We start from the raw sequence: 20,038 nt of genomic DNA, 5'->3' as shown, positions 1-20,038 counted from the left end.
ACAGCTCTACTCCACTCAGAGGCCAAGGATTCTGTAAGATACTTTGACCCTTTAGAACTCCATTATTCTAGTATTCAAACAGTATTTTTCACTTCGTGTTTCTATGTGGGTGCAAACTGTTGAAATCTTTACTTAATATATGCTAAACTCATCTTCTGTATATAAAGAGAATTGAAAATGAATCCTGATGTGAATGGAAGGGGGGAGGGAGGGAAAAAGGGGAGGGTTGCGGGTGGGAGGGAAGTTATGGGGTGGGGAAGCCATTGTAATCCATAAGCTGTACTTTGGAAATTTATATTCATTAAATAAAAGTTAAAAAAAAGAACTCCATTATTCTATATTTGATTAGATAAAATGATTTACAGGAAGAATCCTTTCCATGAAAACAGAAATACACCACCCTCATATCAAAAATAGTGTGTAGAGCTTTACTTATTAGAACTGTATTTGGGAGGGTGGGAACATGATCAGTTACTCCTGCTACATCTCAGTGATCATTAGCCCCACCTCTCCACCAATGGCCCAGGCAAAAATCACGGTCTCGCAAGTGAGGAAGGCATCGGGCATGTTTGGGTGGTAACACTCATGACCGTAGTCCAGGACACTGTCATTTAAGCTGCTACTGCACTGATAGAGCAGGATGTGGTGGACCAGACTCTCGTGTCCTCTCTGTATCACTGGCTCCACCTGCACAGACACAAACAAGAAGGATGTGATGGGGAGAACCATGTTACAACATCCTACAACAAGTACAAAACTAGCATAACTGATCACCAGTTTATTGTCCAGACATCCTTCTCAATTATGCATTTCAGGTATAATTTGTGCTAGAGGTGATGATGATGATGATGATGATGATGATGAAGAAGATGATAATGATAAGGGCAACAACCAAGATAATTATTTACTCCAAGAATCAGAGGACTTTACTTGTCTGCTTATGTTTTGTTTTTAACTCACATTTGTTCTCTTTACCCATTCTGCTAAGCAACTATTTAAAAACTTGCTTACATTCTTCTAGGTTTTACCTTGCATTGATCCTCTTCCCTCCTATTTTTTCCCATGCACTAGAAGAAAGAATTCAGAACTATAGGTGCAAATATTGTTTCCTCTCCCACCTCAAAATCTTCTCTTTACCCATCCCTATTGGACATGATAGATGATGTCCCATTTATTTTTATATATACACCTGCTTAGCACAACTTAGGATTCAACCATGGTTATTTTATTTTGATGATTAAGATCAAATTTTAATAATAATTTTTTATAATTTGATAAAGAGAAAAAGAGGTGCATGACACTGCTCAAATTAGAAGAAGCAAACCAGAAAGTGGTTAAAAGGATGAGTAGTGAAGTGGGTCCTAATACTGAAAGCGTAAGCAAGGTGTGAAAACTCCGTCTGTGTCTTCTCTGTAAGTTCCCTTCATAACATTGGCCTACTTTAGACCATGAGCTTGGAAACTGATTCGGAATGAGTGGAGCACATCTTAGCATCCCAGAGACCCCTACATCCAGATGAAATTGGAACCTAAGCAGCCTACCTGGGCTGTAGGTATTCCCACCAGTAATAGGGTTCTTTGAATAAAGAAACCCTGGTGTGCTCCTAAATTTCAGAGACACAGCTGCCATAGAGCCCTTGAACCCTTCTGCTTTTAGCCCTAACTACTCAAATTCAGGCACCGCATTTTGAAAATTTTGCCTGCTCTCTGCTTCAGACATGCATATTTACATGATGTGTTTTCAGCTATTTTATCCTAGGGCTTTCCATTTTCTCTACATCGTTTCTCTTTCCTGAAGGAAAATCTAAGCAGTCAAAGGGACAAAGGGGATGCAGTGGATAGAAGTCTCAATGTGCAAAGAATCCAAGCTATTAAATCCAGTTTTCTTTTGTGTTCCATAGTGAGTCACGCCACACCTTACCCACATGTACAATGGAGACATCACAGTCACAGGAATAACACTACACATGGTTTTGTTTGTACTTGTCTAGTCTCTCAAAGGTCGTAAGCCCTGGAGGCAGAAACTGTTTTTTATTTTTCTTGAAATTGACAGTTATTGTTCAAGCATGATTTCATAATAACTAATGATTGCACAGAAGTGTAACATAGGGTTCTCATTAGAATTTAATTTACACATTGAGTGTGAGCTTTCTCATGAGACTAGACTTGTTCAGATGCCTCAGGAGTCCGAGAGGGACAGGGCCCTGCTGATGTGTGCATAGCAAAATATTCAGGCATATAGAAGGTTTTTGTTTGTTTTGCTTTGTTTGTTTTGCTCAGAGAGCATTTTAAGTTCAGGCAGACCCTGAAGATTGATCTGAATCTACAAGGGAGATTTTGAAATGAAGTCACTAGGTCCAATGAGAGCTGTCTGTTGCCAAGGCATCTACAGAACTAAAGGTCTTCATTGAGGAATAGCAAGAGGTAGCAAAGAGTGTGGCATGGAGTATGCAATGTTAGGTGGTACCTGACTTTAGAGAGCTTCAAATAAACCGCATTCAAAAACCTTTCACCAGCAAGTGCCCTTTTTATGGCAAGTCCTGAAACTAACACCAAGCTGCCAAGCTACCAATGCATTCCTGAAGTATTACAATAGTATATCTTTTATTTAATAATTACAGTAATAGGTCTTTTATTGAACACCTTCTCCCACTATTATTGCTCATCCTACAAATTTTATTTAATACTTACAACAAATACATAAATTAAATGTTACTCTGTTCATCTTGCAGTCGAAAAAACTGAGACCCAGGGAGATCAAGCAACAAAGTTCACAGCTAGGAAGTGGTAGATGGGGATTTGAAACCAGGCTGACTGATTCCAGCACTTATGATCAAACAATAACACAGTACAGCAGGAAGAAGTGTTGGAGATCAACAGGGACACTGGAAGTCGATGCCAGTGGGAAGGAGGATGAAGGTAAATTGTTGACAGCTGTCATCCAGGGTGGTGATCACGTCATGAGCCAATGCCAGAAGGTGCTTCTAGGAGCCACTAGCAAGAACCACACAACACTGCCATCAGAGACGCAGCACCAGACTCGTGTGTGTGTGTGGCTTTGGGGGGCTCATCCTGATCTCCTTTCCATCCTAGTCCAAGTGTTTCTTGGCCTCTAGACATTGCAGACAGAGCTTTCAATTTTCTTTCCTAAAGGCAGAAGATAAAACATCTCTTCTGTCAACCTTATGAGGCATTCAAGAATTAAATTGTGGATGTGAGGGTGATCTGGCTGTGACATCTGTCACCCCACTGATTGCCAGGGTTGACTCGCTTGATCTGGCTGGCTAGGCTGGTGCCCCTTTTCCCCCTCACTGCTCCATGTGCATCCCTCCTGAAGCTGTGCACTCAGTCTAAGAGGACAATCTTCCCCACTAGAGAAAGAAGGACCGTCTTCTGTCGAAGGTATACGAGTAGCTGTGCTCCCCTGCTAGAACCTCCAAACAAGCTCTCAAGAATTAAATCATAATCCAACATCTGTGGGGAGCCATTGCACGGCGCCCTAAAGATGGCACCGGCTCCTTTCCCCCGGAAGGACTGGCGAGAAACAAACATCTCCTAATAAGGAGATGTTTGAGCTCCCTTCCAGCTTCCGCGTTGCTGTACCAATCAATGCTTGCCACTTGGCCGCTTTTGATTGGTGCGCGGATGGCTATAAGAGGGAGGGGAGAAAAAAGGGCGCGGTATTAGAAGTTTGAAAGAGGTTCCTGAATAAACTGCTGGAAGAAGAGTTCGGGTCGTGTCTTCCTTGCTGGTCGAGGGACGCGACAACTGGTGGCCCGTACGGGGAACATCTCGAACGCGAACTCAGAACTTCCTGCAGTCAGGGCAGCGCTGGTAAGTCCCCCGGGAAAATAAGGTGGGGATCCGCGATAAGAGCGGGCAGTCCTGCGATAATAGCGGGAGGGTAGTTCTGCGATTAAAGCAGAGGAAGTTCTGCGACAAAAGCAGAAGGAGCTCTGACCCGTGGCCAGGGAAGGAGCGCAATTTTTGATGATGGGTAATTCACAGTCCCATGAAATTTTTCTGGCGCTGAATGCGCTGCTTCGGGAAAACGGTTTGAAACTTAAGCCTAGTACGTTGCATAGGTTTTTACGTAACTGCGATACCATTGCACCCTGGTATGGGGTTTCGGGAAGCCTTACTATCCCTTCATGGGACAAACTAGGCAGGGATTTGGATTTTGCATTTGAACAGGGTAATCTTGAAGGGGGAGTGAGACCAATATGGAAGTTAGTGCGAGCATGCCTCGAGGATGAGCAGTGTAGTGAAGCTATTCTGAGCGGTCAAGCTGCCTTGGAGGAGCTTCAGGAAGAGCGCTCTGAGAGAGCTGCCAGTGAAAAAGGGAAAACTTTGAAGGAGAGTCGGAAAAGAACTAGGAAAAAACTGTACCCCGATCTTTCCGAGTTGCGCAGCCCCTCCTTAGTAAGTAGTTCTAGTGCAGAAAGTAGCTCAGAAAGCAGCAGTGAGTCTGAAGAGTGTGGCGATAACAAAGAGTCTGATATAAAGCAAGTACGGGAATTAAATCGGCAAATGAGGAAATTGCAATTAAAAGGAAAAAAGGAACTTAAGCATGGTACTTTCAAGGGGAACTTAGGGGAGGAGCCTGAAGCCGCTCCTCCTCAGTATGAGCCTGTATCCGCGCAAGAAAGAGGGCGGACTTTCTGTCCAGGAGTCTGGAAACAGGTTGGTGCGGAGTTGTTAAGTGCCTATCCTGTCTTCCAAGATCCACAAGGGCAGAGGTACGAGGAACCCCTCGACATAAAGATAATCAAATCACTAGCGGAGTCAGTAAGAGCCTATGGCATCAGCGGCTCGTTCACGCTGGCTCAAGTAGAAAATCTTCAAAGATACTGCATGACTCCAAATGACTGGAGCGGGTTGGCTCGTGCCGCATTGTCACCAGGACAATACTTAGACTTCAGAGCTTTCCTGATTGACTTTGCCAATGAACAAGCGGCAGAAAATGCAGCGGCAGGGAATCAGCATTGGGACAGAGATATGCTGCTAGGCATAGGGAGATTCGCTAACCAGCAGACAGGTTACCCACATGCAGTGTATGAACAAGTTAACAAGATAGCCATCAAGGCTTGGAAGTCTATACCCAACAGAGGAGAGGTAAGTGGGAATTTGACAAAGATTACACAGGGACCCACCGAGCAGTTTTCAGACTTTGCAGCGCGCATGGTGGAAGCTGCGGGTAGGATTTTTGGAGATCCAGATCGCGCCATGCCGCTGATAGAACAGTTGGTTTTTGAGCAGTGCACTAAGGAATGCAGAGCCGCTATAACACCATGGAAGAGCAAAGGGCTTCAGGTATGGATAAAACAATGCAGGGAAATAGGAGGGCCGCTATCCAACACTGGCCTTGCTGCAGCAGTCCTTCAAATCACGAAGGGCAATAGGGGATCAGGGAATGCTGGAGCATGTTTCAGCTGTGGAAAAATGGGACATATGAAGCGGCAATGTCCGCAAAGGGGAAGAGGCAAAGAACAAAGACAGGAAGGACCAGGAATTTGTCCAAAATGCAGGAAGGGAAAGCACTGGGCCAATGAATGCCGCTCGGTAAAGGACATTGACGGCAACGTCCTTGTTTCTGGCAATGGTGGGGCGCGTCCAAAAAACGGGCAGCGGGGCCCTCGTCCCCAGGGCCCGCAAATATATGGGGCATTCGAGAGTCAGCATCAGGGCGCCCATCAGGACCAGCAGCAGGGGAGGCAAAGTCAGTGGCCCAGCTTCAGACATCCCAGAGACCACGGAGAGCCACTGCAGGCTCCGCAGGCCTGGACCTCTGTGCCACCACCAGACTCATACTGACACCAAAAATGGGAGTGCAAGCCATTGAGTCAGACTTTCAGGGACCCCTAGAGGAAGGGACAGTGGGATTGTTGTTGGGACGTTCATCCTCTACCTTGAAAGGTCTCATAATTCATCCAGGAGTCATAGATTCGGATTATACTGGCATGGTGAAAATCATGGTTGAGTCCCCTAGAGGTATAACAGCTATTAATCCAGGAGATAGGATTGCACAACTTGTAATCCTTCCTAGCAAGCATTTGCAGTTCAGTGCATCAAAGAAACAACGAGGAAGTGAAGGCTTTGGGTCCACAGGCGTAGATTGTACCTTCTTGTCTTTAGAACTAGACCAGAGACCAACCTTAAAGATAAAACTAAATGGAAAGGACATTCTCGGCCTACTAGACACAGGTGCAGACCGTAGTATCATTGCCTCCAAGGATTGGCCTCCAAAGTGGCCTAAGCAGGCATCCTCACAATCCCTTCGGGGACTGGGATATTCAGAAACTCCTGAGATGAATGCAGTAATGCTGCGCTGGGAGGATGCAGAGGGACATTCAGGCACGGTGCAACCTTATGTTTTGGATTTACCTATCTCTTTATGGGGCCGAGACCTTTTGAAAGACATGAACTATAAATTAAGTAATGAATACTCCCGTGTTTCTCAAAAATTGATGAAGGATATGGGACACCATCCGAATTATGGAATAGGAAAATTCTTACAAGGAAGAAATGAGCCCACTGAAGTAGTGCAGAGGCCTTCTCGCCAAGGGCTGGGTTTTTCATAGGGGCCGCTGAGGAAGGTATTCCCATTACTTGGAAGCACGAGGACCCAGTGTGGGTTCCTCAGTGGCCTCTGTCCTCAGACAAATTGGTCGCAGCGCAGCAATTGATTCAAGAACAATTGAATTTAGGACACATTAGACCCTCTGTATCGCCTTGGAATACTCCTATTTTTGTAATAAAAAAGAAATCCGGGAAGTGGAGGTTGCTACATGACTTGAGAGTTATTAATATGCAGATGCAGGTCATGGGGCCGGTGCAACGTGGGCTGCCTCTTCTATCTACACTTCCACAGGGATGGCCCATAATAATAATAGATATTAAAGACTGTTTCTTCTCCATACCCCTACATACAAAGGATTGTGAAAGGTTTGCCTTTACCTTGCCGGCGTGCAATCATGAGCAGCCTGACCAGAGGTATGAATGGGTTGTGCTTCCACAGGGCATGGCTAACAGCCCCACAATGTGTCAGCTATTCGTGGGTCAAGTGATTGGGCCTTTATGTAAGAGATTTTCTTCCCTAAAATGCATCCATTACATGGATGACATCCTCTTAGCAGCAAAAGACGAATTCGTATTAGATGATGGCTTTGCATATTTGATTCAGTTGTTAGAAAGTAAGAGGTTATTTATTGCCCCTGAAAAGGTTCAAAAAGGAAGCATTGCAACTTATCTGGGATCCCGCATAACTAGTACTCAAATTGTTCCTCAAAAGGTGGAATTGCGCAAAGATAGTTTAAAGACTTTAAATGATTTTCAGAGATTATTAGGAGATATAAATTGGGTTAGGGGTTATTTGAATCTTCCCAATTATGAACTTAAGCCACTTTATGTCATTTTGCGTGGTGATTCGGCATTGGACTCACCGCGGTGCTTAACTCCGGAGGCCAGGGAGGCCCTAGAGAAGGTAGAAAAGAAATTACAGGAGGCATTCTTATGCAGAATGAATGAAAATCTGCCATTGTCATTATGCATTCTCCCAACGCTTAGCCAACCTACAGGGCTAGTATGGCAGGAAGGTCCGCTTTTATGGATACATCCAAGGAGCTCTCCAGCCAAGTCTATTGAGTATTATCCGGCAGCGGTGGCAAAGCTAGCACTGGAGGGTTTGCAACAATGTTTACAATATTTTGGAAAATTGCCGTGTGAAGTGATTGTTCCTTATGATGCCAAACAAGTCAACGTCCTATGTGCTCTTTTAGATGATTGGGCAGTGTTTCGCTGTGGGTTCCCAGGCTTTATAGACAATCATTTACCAAAAAGTCCATTGTTACAATTCTTTAAAGAACATCCGGTAGTATTTCCAAAAATTACAGCCGCTGAGCCATTACTAGGTGCTCCAAATATATTTACGGATGGGTCAAAAACAGGCTGTGGGGTTTATATGGTAGAGGGTAATGACCCGGTATTTCATCAGTTTCAGCCAGGCTCACCTCAAGTTGTGGAGTTAAAAATAGTTATTGAGGTCCTTAAGCAGTGCTCTTTTGCCTTTAATTTGTTGTCAGATTCCTTATATGTGGTGAACGCATTAAAGATATTGGAAACCGCAGGGCCGATTAAACCTTCTAGCCCAATTGCATCCCTATTACATATAGCCCAGCAGTTGCTTTGGTCACGGAAAAATCCCTTTTTTGCTCAGCATATTAGAGCCCACACAGGCATGCCTGGTCCTTTATGTGAAGGCAATGCGCGAGTAGATCTGTGTACTAGACAGGAATTCACCTTTTTTACTACTTCCGCAGAGGCTGCTAAAGCTTTCCATCAATCTTTTCATGTCAACGCGCGCGCTTTGCAGCAGAAATTTCATCTTTCCCGCGCAGATGCCAGACAGATTGTACTTGATTGCGCTGACTGTGCTGTTACTCGTGCACAACCTAGTGTTGGCGTAAACCCTAGAGGGTTACTGCCTGGGAGAGTATGGCAGATGGATGTGACCCATGTATCGGAATTTGGGAAATTGAAATATGTTCATGTCTCAGTGGACACGTGCTCAGGCATTATGTATGCCTCTCCCCTCAGTGGTGAATCTACACGTCAGGTGATTGCTCATTGTCTGGATGCATGGGCCGCCTGGGGGAAACCCCAGGTGCTAAAAACTGATAATGGCCCGGCCTATACATCTCAAACCTTTACCACCTATTGCCAAAAAATGGAGGTTCAACTTGTCCATGGATTGCCATACAATCCTCAGGGCCAGGGCATAATTGAGCGAGCACACCGCACACTGAAAGAATATCTTTTAAAACAAAAAGGGGGAGTTGGCTATAGCCGCACCCCGAGAGAGAGAATTGCCTTAGTCTTATTTACAATTAATTTTTTAAATTTGGATGTGCATGGGCACTCAGCCGCGGACAGGCATCAGCAACAAGGAAACCCAAGTAGAGGGTTGGTAAAATGGAAAGATCTCTTGACGGGCCAGTGGCGTGGCCCTGATCCCGTGCTGGCATGGGCACGAGGTGCTGTTTGTGTTTTTCCACAGGATCAACATGACCCGGTGTGGGTTCCGGAGCGAGCGGTCAGGCGGGTCTGCCACGAGGAGAATCCTGCTGTAGCTTTTGATACTTCTGCCTCAAATGCAGCGGACACTGGCGGAGCAGAGATGGGGGATTCTATCAGTATTCCCAAAGCCGATGCCGAATTGGTCCGCGGAATTTGACTACACCTTGGAGCAACTGCGCCTTGCCGTGGTCACCATCAACTCCACGCGTGTGGATGTCTCCTTCGCATCTGGACTGTCATCCCAGATCCAGCTGTCTCCAGCCTGAAGGAGTGGGTGGGACTTGGAGCTTTGACGGGGTTGCTGTTACTTGTTGTGTTATTTTGCCTGTGGTGTTTGTGCAGGATGAGGACGGCTCATTGGCGGGAATTGGCCATGATAGCTCAAGCCTTTTATGCCCTTGAGGCTGGACAACTGCCGCAAGCATGGCTGGCCTTCCTTGAATGCTAGGCATGGGTGCAGGGTGCGAGGCAAAGCACTGCAGAGAGAACGAGCCATTACGTTCTCTGGAAGGCAAGTCTGTCTGCATGTGGGTTGGCATCCCAGATCCCACCCCCGCGAAAAGGATGCTGTTCCAGGTGGATGCCTGGCAGTGGGGGACAGACCCCTACCTTCTCCTGTAATCCTTAGATGCCTAGTTCTAAAACAAAAAGGGGGAACTGTGGGGAGCCATTGCACGGCGCCCTAAAGATGGCGCAGGCTCCTTTCCCCCGGAAGGACTGGCGAGAAACAAACATCTCCTAATAAGGAGATGTTTGAGCTCCCTTCCAGCTTCCGCGTTGCTGTACCAATCAATGCTTGCCACTTGCCGCTTTTGATTGGTGCGCGGATGGCTATAAGAGGGAGGGGAGAAAAAAAGGCGCGGTATTAGAAGTTTGAAAGAGGTTCCTGAATAAACTGCTGGAAGAAGAGTTCGGGTCGTGTCTTCCTTGCTGGTCGAGGGACGCGACAAACATCCAGAATACAATGTGAGGGTGCAGCCTAAAACATGAGGATTTAATAGGGAAAAAAAAAACACACTCCTTGAACAGCAAGGAGATTTTCTGCAAGTTGGGGTATTAACCACAAGAGGAGAAGATAAAAAAAAGACTTGGATAAGCAAAGCCTGGTGCCAAATATAAAGCATGTAAAAGAAGAGAGGCAGAAGGAAAGAAAAAGAAGTGGTTGGCAATTATATAAGGACAACTATGAATTAAGGAGTCACTACTGTAGAGGGACAAAGACACTGGTTATCAAACTCTTAAAGATTAGAAGTTCTGGAGATGGAATTTAAGAGCAACATGGAGGATAATTAAGTGAAGCACCAAAAATGGTCCTTAAGAATGGGCATAGCAGATTGAGTGGACGGTACAAGTTCCAGGAAGCAGGAGTACTTTGTTCATCACAGGGTAGGGCCATCAGCTCAAGGGGCTCACCAGGGGATAGAGTTTTTCACAAGGTTCTTATCATGCTTTTATTTGTTTAATTAAAGCTTTATTAGGGCATAGCCACATTCATCCATTTATATACTGATGTAGATGAAGACACTACACTATAGCCTACAAAGCCTGAAATCTTTTTTATGATTTATTTATTTATTTAAAAGACAAAGTTACAGAGGGGCAGGGGCAGAGAGAGAGAGAGAGAGAGAGAGAGAGAGACTGGTTCACTCCCCAAAGTAGCTGTAATGGCCGGAGCTGGGCTGATCTGAAGCCAGGAGCCAGGGGCTTCTTCAGGATCTCCCACGTGGGTACAGGGGCCCAAGGACTTGGGCCATCCTCTACTTCTTTCCCAGGTCATAGCAGAGAGATGGATCAGAAGTGCATCAGCCAGGTCTCCAACTGGTACCTATATGGGATGCAGGCACTGCAGGCAGAAGCTTTGCTCACTTCACCACAGCACTGGCCCCACCTGAAATATTTTGTTTTTAGGATTTATTTATTTGGGGGCCGGCGCTGTGGTGCAGTGGTTAAGCCTCTGCCTGTGGCACCAGCATCCCATATGGGCACTAGTTCTAGTCCCAACTGATCATCTTCTGATACAGCTCTCTGTTATGGCCTGGGAAACCAGTAGAAGATGGCCCAGATGCTTGGGCCCCTGTACCTGCATGGGAGACCTGGAAGAAGCTCCTGGCTCCTGGCTTCGGATCAGCTTAGCTCCAGCCATTTTGGCCATTTGGGGAGTGAACCAGCGGATGAAAGACTTTCTGTCTCTCCCTCTCACTGTCTCTAACGCTCTCTCAAATAAATAAATACAGTCTTTTTATAAAAGATTCATTTATTTATTTGGTTCATACCATGTTGATGAAGGCTAATCATGTATGGCATAATAATGGCACATATATGGTTGCCACCAACCCCAAAATGATAGCTCATCATTTCCTTTTGCTTCCCCAAGCAGCTCCACAAGCACTTTAAGTCATAAAACTTGTATTTTAAGTCATGCTGTGCTATTGTTCTGTAGCCCAAGTAAGGCTGAGTTGCTAAGTAAGACAACTTCTGAGTAAATGCTCCATGGCACTTCCTGTCTGTTGATTGAACGCAAACATTAAACACTGCCATGTCATGTGTCCTGGGAAAGTCTTCTCCTTTCACATCATCACAGTATTTGGAATGATGGCAGAATAACACATTTTTTACAATTCAAAAATGTGAGCACTGTAAGGCTAAAATGAATCAATACAGCAACAAGCAGAACTTTGAAACCACACCCTACTTTGGTAGGATACCTCATACATGTGCCATTATTATCACGATCAAAATGAGAATGCCAAAAGTTGCCTCTATTCAAAAAAGCTATTAAAGGTACAAGAATTGTTCAAGATGTCCGTGGCTATATAAAGAATACAAATGTAGATAAACTGGTATTTCTGAGACAGGGATGAGCATTTAATTTAATTTTGTTTTCAGTCTGGCTATCTGATGGCAGAAGAAATAAATAAAAAGGATTGGAAAGCCATGCATATGGAGTGGGTGGCCATGACGCAAACATGGAACAAAATCTTCTAATTATGTATCAAACTTAATACTGATCAGCACATTCTCATCAAAGGTGGGATCTAGGGGCCGGCACTGTGGCATAACAGGGTAAGCTGCCTCCTGCAGCACCATCAACCCATAAGGGCACCGGTTCATATCCTGGCTGCTCTACTTCTGATTCAGCTCTCTGCTATGGCCTGGGAAAGCAGTGAAAGATGGCCCAAGTGCTTAGGCCCCTGCACTCAGGTGGGAGACCTGGAAGAAGCTCCTGGCTCTTAGGTTTGGATCGGTGCATCTCTCCCTGTTGTGGCCATCAGGAGAATGAACCAGTGGATTGGAAGCCCTTTATTTCTGTCTCTCCCTTTTTCTGTCTGTAACTCTACCTTTCAGATAAATAAATGAAATCTTTTCTTTTTAAAGTGGGTTTGAAGGCAAAGAACAGACGCTTGGCTCAGTGCTCACCTTCTCAGATACTAGAGGCCAGGCAAGGACAGCCTGGAAGAAGTGAGTTATGTTAGCCTCAGTCATAGGTAAAGAACAATCAGGAACTAAAATACAGAGGAAGAGAGAGGAAGGGAGGAAAGGGGGGAGGGAGGGAGAGAAGGAGGGAAGGAATAAAGGAAGAAAAGAAAGAAAACAACAACCTAAAGGCACTAGAGTATTGCCCATGAAACTGAACCTGGAAATTGAAAAGTTCCAAATAGTCATACTGGTTTTCCTGATGCCATCATCTCTCACCCTCATTATCCAGGTCAAATATGCCTAACATAACCCGGTCCATACAGAGTAGTTAATAAAATGTATTGAACTGAAAGAAAATGAATGCTACCCTCTGCATGAAGCCAGTTTCCATGAGCCTGAACCATCACATCCATTTGCCTCTTAGTTTCTTAATGATGGTCTCTGCTTCAATGATTGGATCTCCCTGTCACAGTCTGTCCTACTGCACTACCTCTGAAACCCTTCATCTCTTTTTCCTGCTCTTTTGGCTTCTTCACCCTCCCCAAGTCGCTCACACCACCATTCCCTCCTGAGAAGTCACTGAAATTATACACTCACTAACCCATCCCATTCCCTCACAATGGTGGGTCATCCTATAATCTGCCCCTTCTTCCCATTTGCTTAGGAAACTGAGAAGACTTAAAACTATTTACATCTTGTAAGATCTCACAATCCAGAACTCAGGGGTAGGCATTGTGGTGCAGCAGGCTAAGCTGCCACTGGGATGCCCACATCCCTGTTAAGGTGCCTGGGAACAAGCCTGACTCTGCTTCTGGATCCAGCTTCCTGCTACTGTCCCTGAGAGACAGCAGATAATGGCCCAAGTATGTGGGTTCCTGGCACTCTTGTAGGAAACCCACATGGAATTCCTGGTTCCTGGCTTTGGCTTCACTCAGCCTTGACTATTAGGGGCATTTGAGGAATGAACCAGAGGAAAACTGTTCCTTCCTTCCTCCCTCCCTTCCTTCCTTCCTTCCTTCCTTCCTTCCTTCCTTCCTTCCTTCCCTCCTTTTCTTTCTCTCTCTCTCTCTTTCTTTTTCTTTCTTTCTTCTCTCTCTCCTTCTTCCTTCTGAAATATATAAATAAATATTTTTAAAAGTCATTTGCTTTTTTAGCCTTAAAGTAGCCAATTACCCAAGTAATACTCCTTGCTGAAAAAAAAAAAAACAAATTAAAACTGAATTTTTAATTTAATTTTCCTGTACTGGGTTAAATTGTGTCTACTTAAGATTCATATCCACCTGGAAACTCAGAATGTCATCTTGTTTGGAAAAAGGTTCTTTGCAGACATAAGTAGTTAAGATGATTTAATACTGGATTAGGGTGGGCCCTAAATCCGATGACTGTGTCTGAATGAAAGGGAGATTCAGACATGGACACACACAGAGAAGATGGCCATGTGAGGGTGGAGGCAGAGGTCAGAGTCATTTTGTTGCAAGCCAAGGGATACCAGAGGCCACCAGAAGCTAGATAAGGCAAGAAACGATGCTTTTCTCAAGCCTTGGAAGGGAGTTTGGCCCTGCCTACAACTTGATTTAGACTTCTAGTCTCCAAAGCTATGAGATACACATTTCTGTTGTTTCAAGCTAACCAGGTTATGGTAATTTATTAAGGCACCACTGGGAAGGTAATATCTCTGTTATCCTCAACTTTTTATCCATAACTGGCAACTTGTTGATTTGTACTTCATACTATGTTATGATCCTGTAATTGTAACACAGACTTATCACAAAAATGCATATTTCATTATGCAATTGAAGTTAAACAGGTTTGTTATTTATCTACTTTATGTGAGAAACACAAAGAAATTGCCTAGAGCTCTTCTGAATGATTTTCCAATATTCATTTTTCAAGTTTATCTTTTAAGATGTGGCTCCTTGCATGTTGAAACATGAGTAGGCAAGTGGAACACAGCTCTCCAAAAACAACTTTGAACTCACTGAGTTAAAGATTAAAACAAAAGGTGAGAGGTGATGGTGGAATCTGTAATGAGCTGGAAATTTTGTAAATTCCCATTGCTTTTCTTCCTGCCCATTCTTGTTCCTCCTGGCACCCAGCTTTATGCACCTGCCTGAGGCAGAGGTCACTGTCCATATAGAAGCCCATAACCATCTCTACCCAAAGATCAGCTGCCTTAGAAAGTGACAATACCTAACAGAACATTTCGGCCAGAACTAGCAGCATAGATAGATGATTATATGACTATGCTGACAAGCTGGTGTGATGGACAATAGGACCATTATCTCTCCCCTCTCTTCCCCCTACTTCCATATCTTTTCCCCTAATGGGCAGTGCAGTTTTAGCACAACAATATGTCCAAGTTATGAAAGGCAACCAAATTTGGCAAGGGGATAGTTATCGTTGTCCCAGAGGAATACCACTTTGAAGAAACTCAGAATTCAAATCAAAACTTGATTTATTGAAGTGGTGTCAAGGGGCTATAGCATGAATGGACTTGGCAGCTAATCTAAGGGGTGACAGCAAGAAGAGGTCACATATGATAGAGATGAAGAAAAGAACAGAATTGAAGGAGAGGAGACTTCTGGGAAATAATTCACCCCTTACAGGAGTACTGAATTCTCATGGGAATGACCATTGCCAAATGATCTTGTTCTGCCAGCCTCAACTGACTAGTTCAGAGATGGGTACCTGTCGCTCCCCCTCTTCGCGGAGGAACGACACAGGACCCTGCGCTGTTCTTTCGTCTGCTCGGCCCTCCCCGGGTTTGCTGCTGGTTCTTCCCGGGTTGGCTACCGTCCCTTCCACCTCCGTGGAAGGGCGGTTCCCCCTGGCCACTTTCCCCACTTCCGCGGGGGAGCGGCACACCGCCGGCCGGCTCTCTCGGGGGCTGCACAGGTGTTCCCTCAGGTAGATGTTCCCCTTAGATGTTCCCCGTGCATGTTGTCTCTCTCCTCCTTTATAGTCCTCTTCCACCAATCCCAACTCTGCTACCCACACGCCGAGTACGCTGCTCTCCTCCAATCAGGAGCAGCTCCTGCAGCTTGTCAAGTTGGTGAGAGGCAGCTGGGTAGAAGCTGTTTGCTCCTCTCCCAGCGCCATATTGTGGGAGAGCAGATGCATAGAATAAGTCTTAATTCCAGTAACAGTATAGTCCGAGTTGCTCCCCACAGTACCCAACCCATCAGTCTTTCCTTGGGATTTTTTTTAAACATGCAAACTAATTTATCTACCTCTGGAAGTTGGATGTTATGTGGGTCAGCAATTCCTGGGATGTTTCCAGCATATGAAAGGAGCAAGTTTGCAGAGAGAAACAATAAAGTCATTATATAGCAGTATATCAAAAAGAAGAAAAGACAGTCTTGACAGTTTGAATTTATAACCGAGTTGTTCCTGGACCCAGTTGCATCTCTGTCGTTATATGGTTTTCTAATCCAACTGTTCCTCCTAATTGATGAGTCAACGGATCCTTTTCTTTCTCTTAAGCTAGTTACTTGAGTTTCTGTTACTTGCAACCAAAAATCCTAACTAATAATCAAACATAAGTAAGGAAATTTAATCAATTCATCAATATCTGTGAGCACTGATATAGGTATTACCCCAAAATTCCTTTTTTCTGCACTAAGTAAAACTTCAATTTAAAACAGCCTTTGTTTTTACTTTTCCAGGTTATTTTAATTGGATTTGAGTAAGCTGATAAGAAAGTTACTTGAGTAAATGCCCTAACTTCTCTGTGAATTCTGTTGTGGGTGAGTTACATTTAAATTTATTTTAAAATGTATTCTTATTTGAAAGGCAGAAAGAGACAAACAGACAGGAAGACAGATTTTCCACATACTTCTTAATTTCCCAAATACCCAAAACAGCTGGAGCTGGACTACACCAAAACCAAGAGTGGGGGACACCATCTGGTCCTGTCACATGGACTGTGGTGAACCATCACCTTGAACCATCACCTACCACTTCCCAGGGAGCACATTAGCTGGAAGCTGCAAAGAGAAGCAGAGCTGGAACTTGGAAGCCAGGGCACTCTGGAATTGGATGTGGGTGCCCCAAGCACAATCTCGCCTTATTTGTAATCACTTACACCTGTGATCTTGGGATGGATCACTTTGAAGAGAACAAGAAGTACCAGAAAATAGACATGCCTCCGGGGCAGGTGAAAGGTAGATATCTAAACATCCTGTAACTTTGCATCAGGTGGGAAAAACCCTAAATGTAAGCTATGTTCTCCATGGGATTAGCTTGAAGCTGGAACTACAATTGGATCACACCCTTGCTCAATTTTTTCTTCCTCAGCCTTATTCTCCTTCTACCCATCCAATGTTTTCTCCTGCTACTTCCTTAGTAAATAGTTTGCACATAAATCCATATCTCATCTGGAAAGCCAACTAAGGTAAGTAGTATAATGGAAGAGTGGTTTTGGGACCACATATTCATGGATTTGAATCTTTATTATTTTCTATCTATTTTTCCTACTTATTGAACTTCTATCTCATTTTGTTTACCAATAAATCAATCATAATGAAGCTTATTTAGAATATTAATTGAGAATTAAATAGTTGGACCATGCAATTACTTAACAATTAAATAGTTGGTACATGGAAAGTAACAAATACCCTATAGGGGCTCAAATAATAATACTAGTATTATTATACTAGTTGGGTTTTAAAATACATTATTAACATTGTTTAGCATTTTTCTCCCATAGACAATAATCAAATCAATACAAATAGTCCATTCACAAGTTCCAATATTTCAAAGTTTAATTTTAAACTTGCATGTCACAAATGTTCAGACAAAAATTTTGCCATGGTCAAATGTGCCAGCTCAATTTATTAATGATTTGATTTTTGAGTTAATATGTATGAGACTAAGCTATATTTTCTGCTGAAGTATGACCTCTTTTCTCCTAAGGAAACTTGTCTATGTTAACACTTCTCATGACTGTTTATGCATGACTTTGAGTATAAGTTTTTCCTAACACTCTGACCTATAAATATTTTCCCTTAAAAGATATTCCTAACTCATTTGTTAGTTAATTCATTCAGGTACTCAACAAACTCCCACCATCCCCCCGAAACCCTATATCTATTATGTACTCTTTGTTAGGTGTTTAGGGAAGAAACCATGATGCATCAGACATGAACCTGACAGTGACGCAGTTTACATTCTAGTACAGTGAGAAACTAAAGCTGGAAAATAACCATTTTTGGTTGTCTTCCAGCATCAAATCCTTCAGGTCTTTCTATCAGAATCCTGAATACTTTAGCAATACCACTTGGTTAACAGTGATCCCCTAATTCCTTGAGTCATCTAAACCAATGTACGTGATCCTGTCCTTGACATTAACTGAAATTTTCCCAATCACAAGGAATCCTTTGACTTTTATATGAGAGTTAATGGTTATCCTCTCCTCTCTCCCATGATGTGAAAAGAAACAACACTATCTCAGGAATTTGTGTTGCTATTTCTGTATGTGAGGAAAAACAGTCTAGAGATGAAATCAACAAAATGCTGAGGTGAAGTTAAAAATGAAGCTAAAATGTGTTACAGGTTCAGTATCATCAGCTCTGGACTAAAGGATTTATTTAAGTAAATCCAAGCAACACCCAAGAGAAACAAAAATGGGCATGATAGTCATACTGCCCATACAAATTAATGTCTTCAATAGCCCTTATTTGCTTCTCCTTTTCAGATAAGTAACTAATGCTGAAGTGACTGCCCAATTCTGGAGTAAGTTAGAAATTTTGTTGTTAGACTTTTGAAGAAATAAAAAAAGAGTTTCCAAAATAACTTTCCAAAGTAGCTAATCTTGACTCTACAATATTTTCAAGAGAACACTGAAGATTCAGGACATGCTGAAATAATACAACATATTCTATTTCCTAATTCTCATCTTTGAAATGAACTTCAATCTACCTTCCAGTCATAGTAATCATCTTTATCCATACCTCCCATCGACATTTTCTAAGTTATACAAACAGCCACCTATTTATCTTCTTGAATATTGCCATAATCTGAATGTGGTCTCCCAAAATCAAATGTTGAAGCTTAATTATCAACGTGATAGTGTTAACTGGTAGAACCTTTGACAGGTGATTAAGTCCTGAGTACAGAGCCTTCATGGATGGGATTAAGATCCTTATAAAAGGAACTGAAGTACTGGGCTCCTTCCCTTACCTCTACCTTGTTCCACATGAGGACGCAACAACAGTGTGCCATTTTGGAAGCAGAGAGCAGCCCTCAACAGCCACCAATGATGGTCTCATGAAGTTGGATTTGTTAGCCTCCAAAACTGTGAGAATCGGATGTCTACTCTTTATAAATGTCCCAGTATGAAGTAACTTGTTACAGTAGTATATATGCACTAAGACAAATATTTAGCAACTGGCCTTCTGGATAACACTCCATATCACTACTAGACAGTAATTCAAAATCAGCACTTCTGAATTTGTTAGCCTGACCAATAATATTCAATGGGACCCATCTTCCAGCTGATCAAGTCAACATGTCTTTTTCTGATATTCAGGGCCCATTGTCATTGGCTATGTGCTACCTACATAGTCCCATACACACAGAATTTCCCTGTGTAAAGCATGTTCATTCTTAATGGCATGGCTTTATTAACACTGTTGTTTGCATCCTGTTAAGTCCTCCACCCCACACCATGTAACTCGGCTTATTGAAATTTTATTCATTTATGAAGGCCCAGTTTTGTTTTCCCCAGATGCCTTCTTTGACTACTTTGGCCCACATTTGTGCTTTCTCTCAACTTCTTTCAGGAGGCAGTCATGGGTGATAACCTGAAGCCAAGGACCTGGTTTGGAATCAGCTGCCGTTTACTAGCTATGTAGCTGGAAGCAAATTACCTAACCTTACTGAAAATCAGTGTGCTTATTTATAAAATACAATTCATTTGATCAAGGACAAGAAGGAAATGGGTGGGGCCAGCACTGTGGCATTGCGGATAAAGCCACCACCTGTGGTGCCAGCATCCCATTTGGGCACCAGTTTGAGACCCGGCTGCTTGACTTCCAATCCAACTCCCTGCTAATGCACCTGGGAAAGCAGCAGAAGATGGTGCCCAAGTGTTTGGGACCCTGAACCCAGGTGGGAGAACCCAAAGAAATTCCTGGCCCCTGGCTTCAGTTTGGCCTAGTTCCAGCTGTTTAAGCCATTTTAGAGAGTAAACCAGAGGATCCCAATCTCTCTTTCTCTCTCTGTGCATGTGTGTGTAACTTTGCCTTTCAAATAATTAAATACATTTATATAAGAATTAAATGAGAAACACGTCTAGTATATCACTTGTATTAAACATTAGTTTAACATTTTACCTAGTTCTTTACAACTTAGCAAATATATAATTTTTACTGAGTATAATCATTTCATATATGATATTTTCTCTACATTAAATCAGAAAGTGTTTTATCACTTTCTGTCAATTCATTGCACAGAACATGTTTCCAAAGTCTTTATTATATATGCATGTGTATAATTAAGAAAGCATAACAGAAAGATTAGATCTTACTGCTTACTTTTTGACATGC

The 20,038-nt window shown here is 43.3% G+C and overlaps 2 protein-coding genes across 3 annotated transcripts in view; one reads left to right on the top strand and one right to left on the bottom strand.

Annotated features, from left to right (window-relative positions):
• Nucleotides 1–20,038, bottom strand: part of MOXD1 (monooxygenase DBH like 1) — a 111,377-nt gene that overhangs the window by 30,099 nt on the left and 61,240 nt on the right. The window contains exon 5 of one of the 2 annotated variants that reach the window (XM_051854327.3): nucleotides 508–687. The exons of the other annotated variant lie outside the window; for it this stretch is intronic. Coding sequence (XP_051710287.2) covers nucleotides 508–687 — 180 coding nt within the window. The remainder of the gene's footprint in view (nucleotides 1–507; nucleotides 688–20,038) is intronic. 2 annotated transcript variants of the gene reach the window in all.
• LOC149126469 (endogenous retrovirus group K member 5 Gag polyprotein-like) lies at nucleotides 3,701–6,270 on the top strand. Its single transcript, XM_089332669.1, has 2 exons — nucleotides 3,701–3,833; nucleotides 5,167–6,270. Exon 2 carries the CDS (start codon nucleotides 5,181–5,183, stop codon nucleotides 5,811–5,813), a length of 633 nt encoding a protein of 210 aa, XP_089188795.1. The 5' UTR covers nucleotides 3,701–3,833; nucleotides 5,167–5,180; the 3' UTR covers nucleotides 5,814–6,270.

This window comes from Oryctolagus cuniculus, chromosome 5, assembly GCF_051225735.1.
Source record: "Oryctolagus cuniculus isolate XC-2025 breed Fujian yellow rabbit chromosome 5, ASM5122573v1, whole genome shotgun sequence".
Classification (NCBI taxonomy): Eukaryota; Metazoa; Chordata; class Mammalia; order Lagomorpha; family Leporidae; genus Oryctolagus; species Oryctolagus cuniculus.
This window is presented reverse-complemented; position numbering and strand designations above follow the sequence as displayed.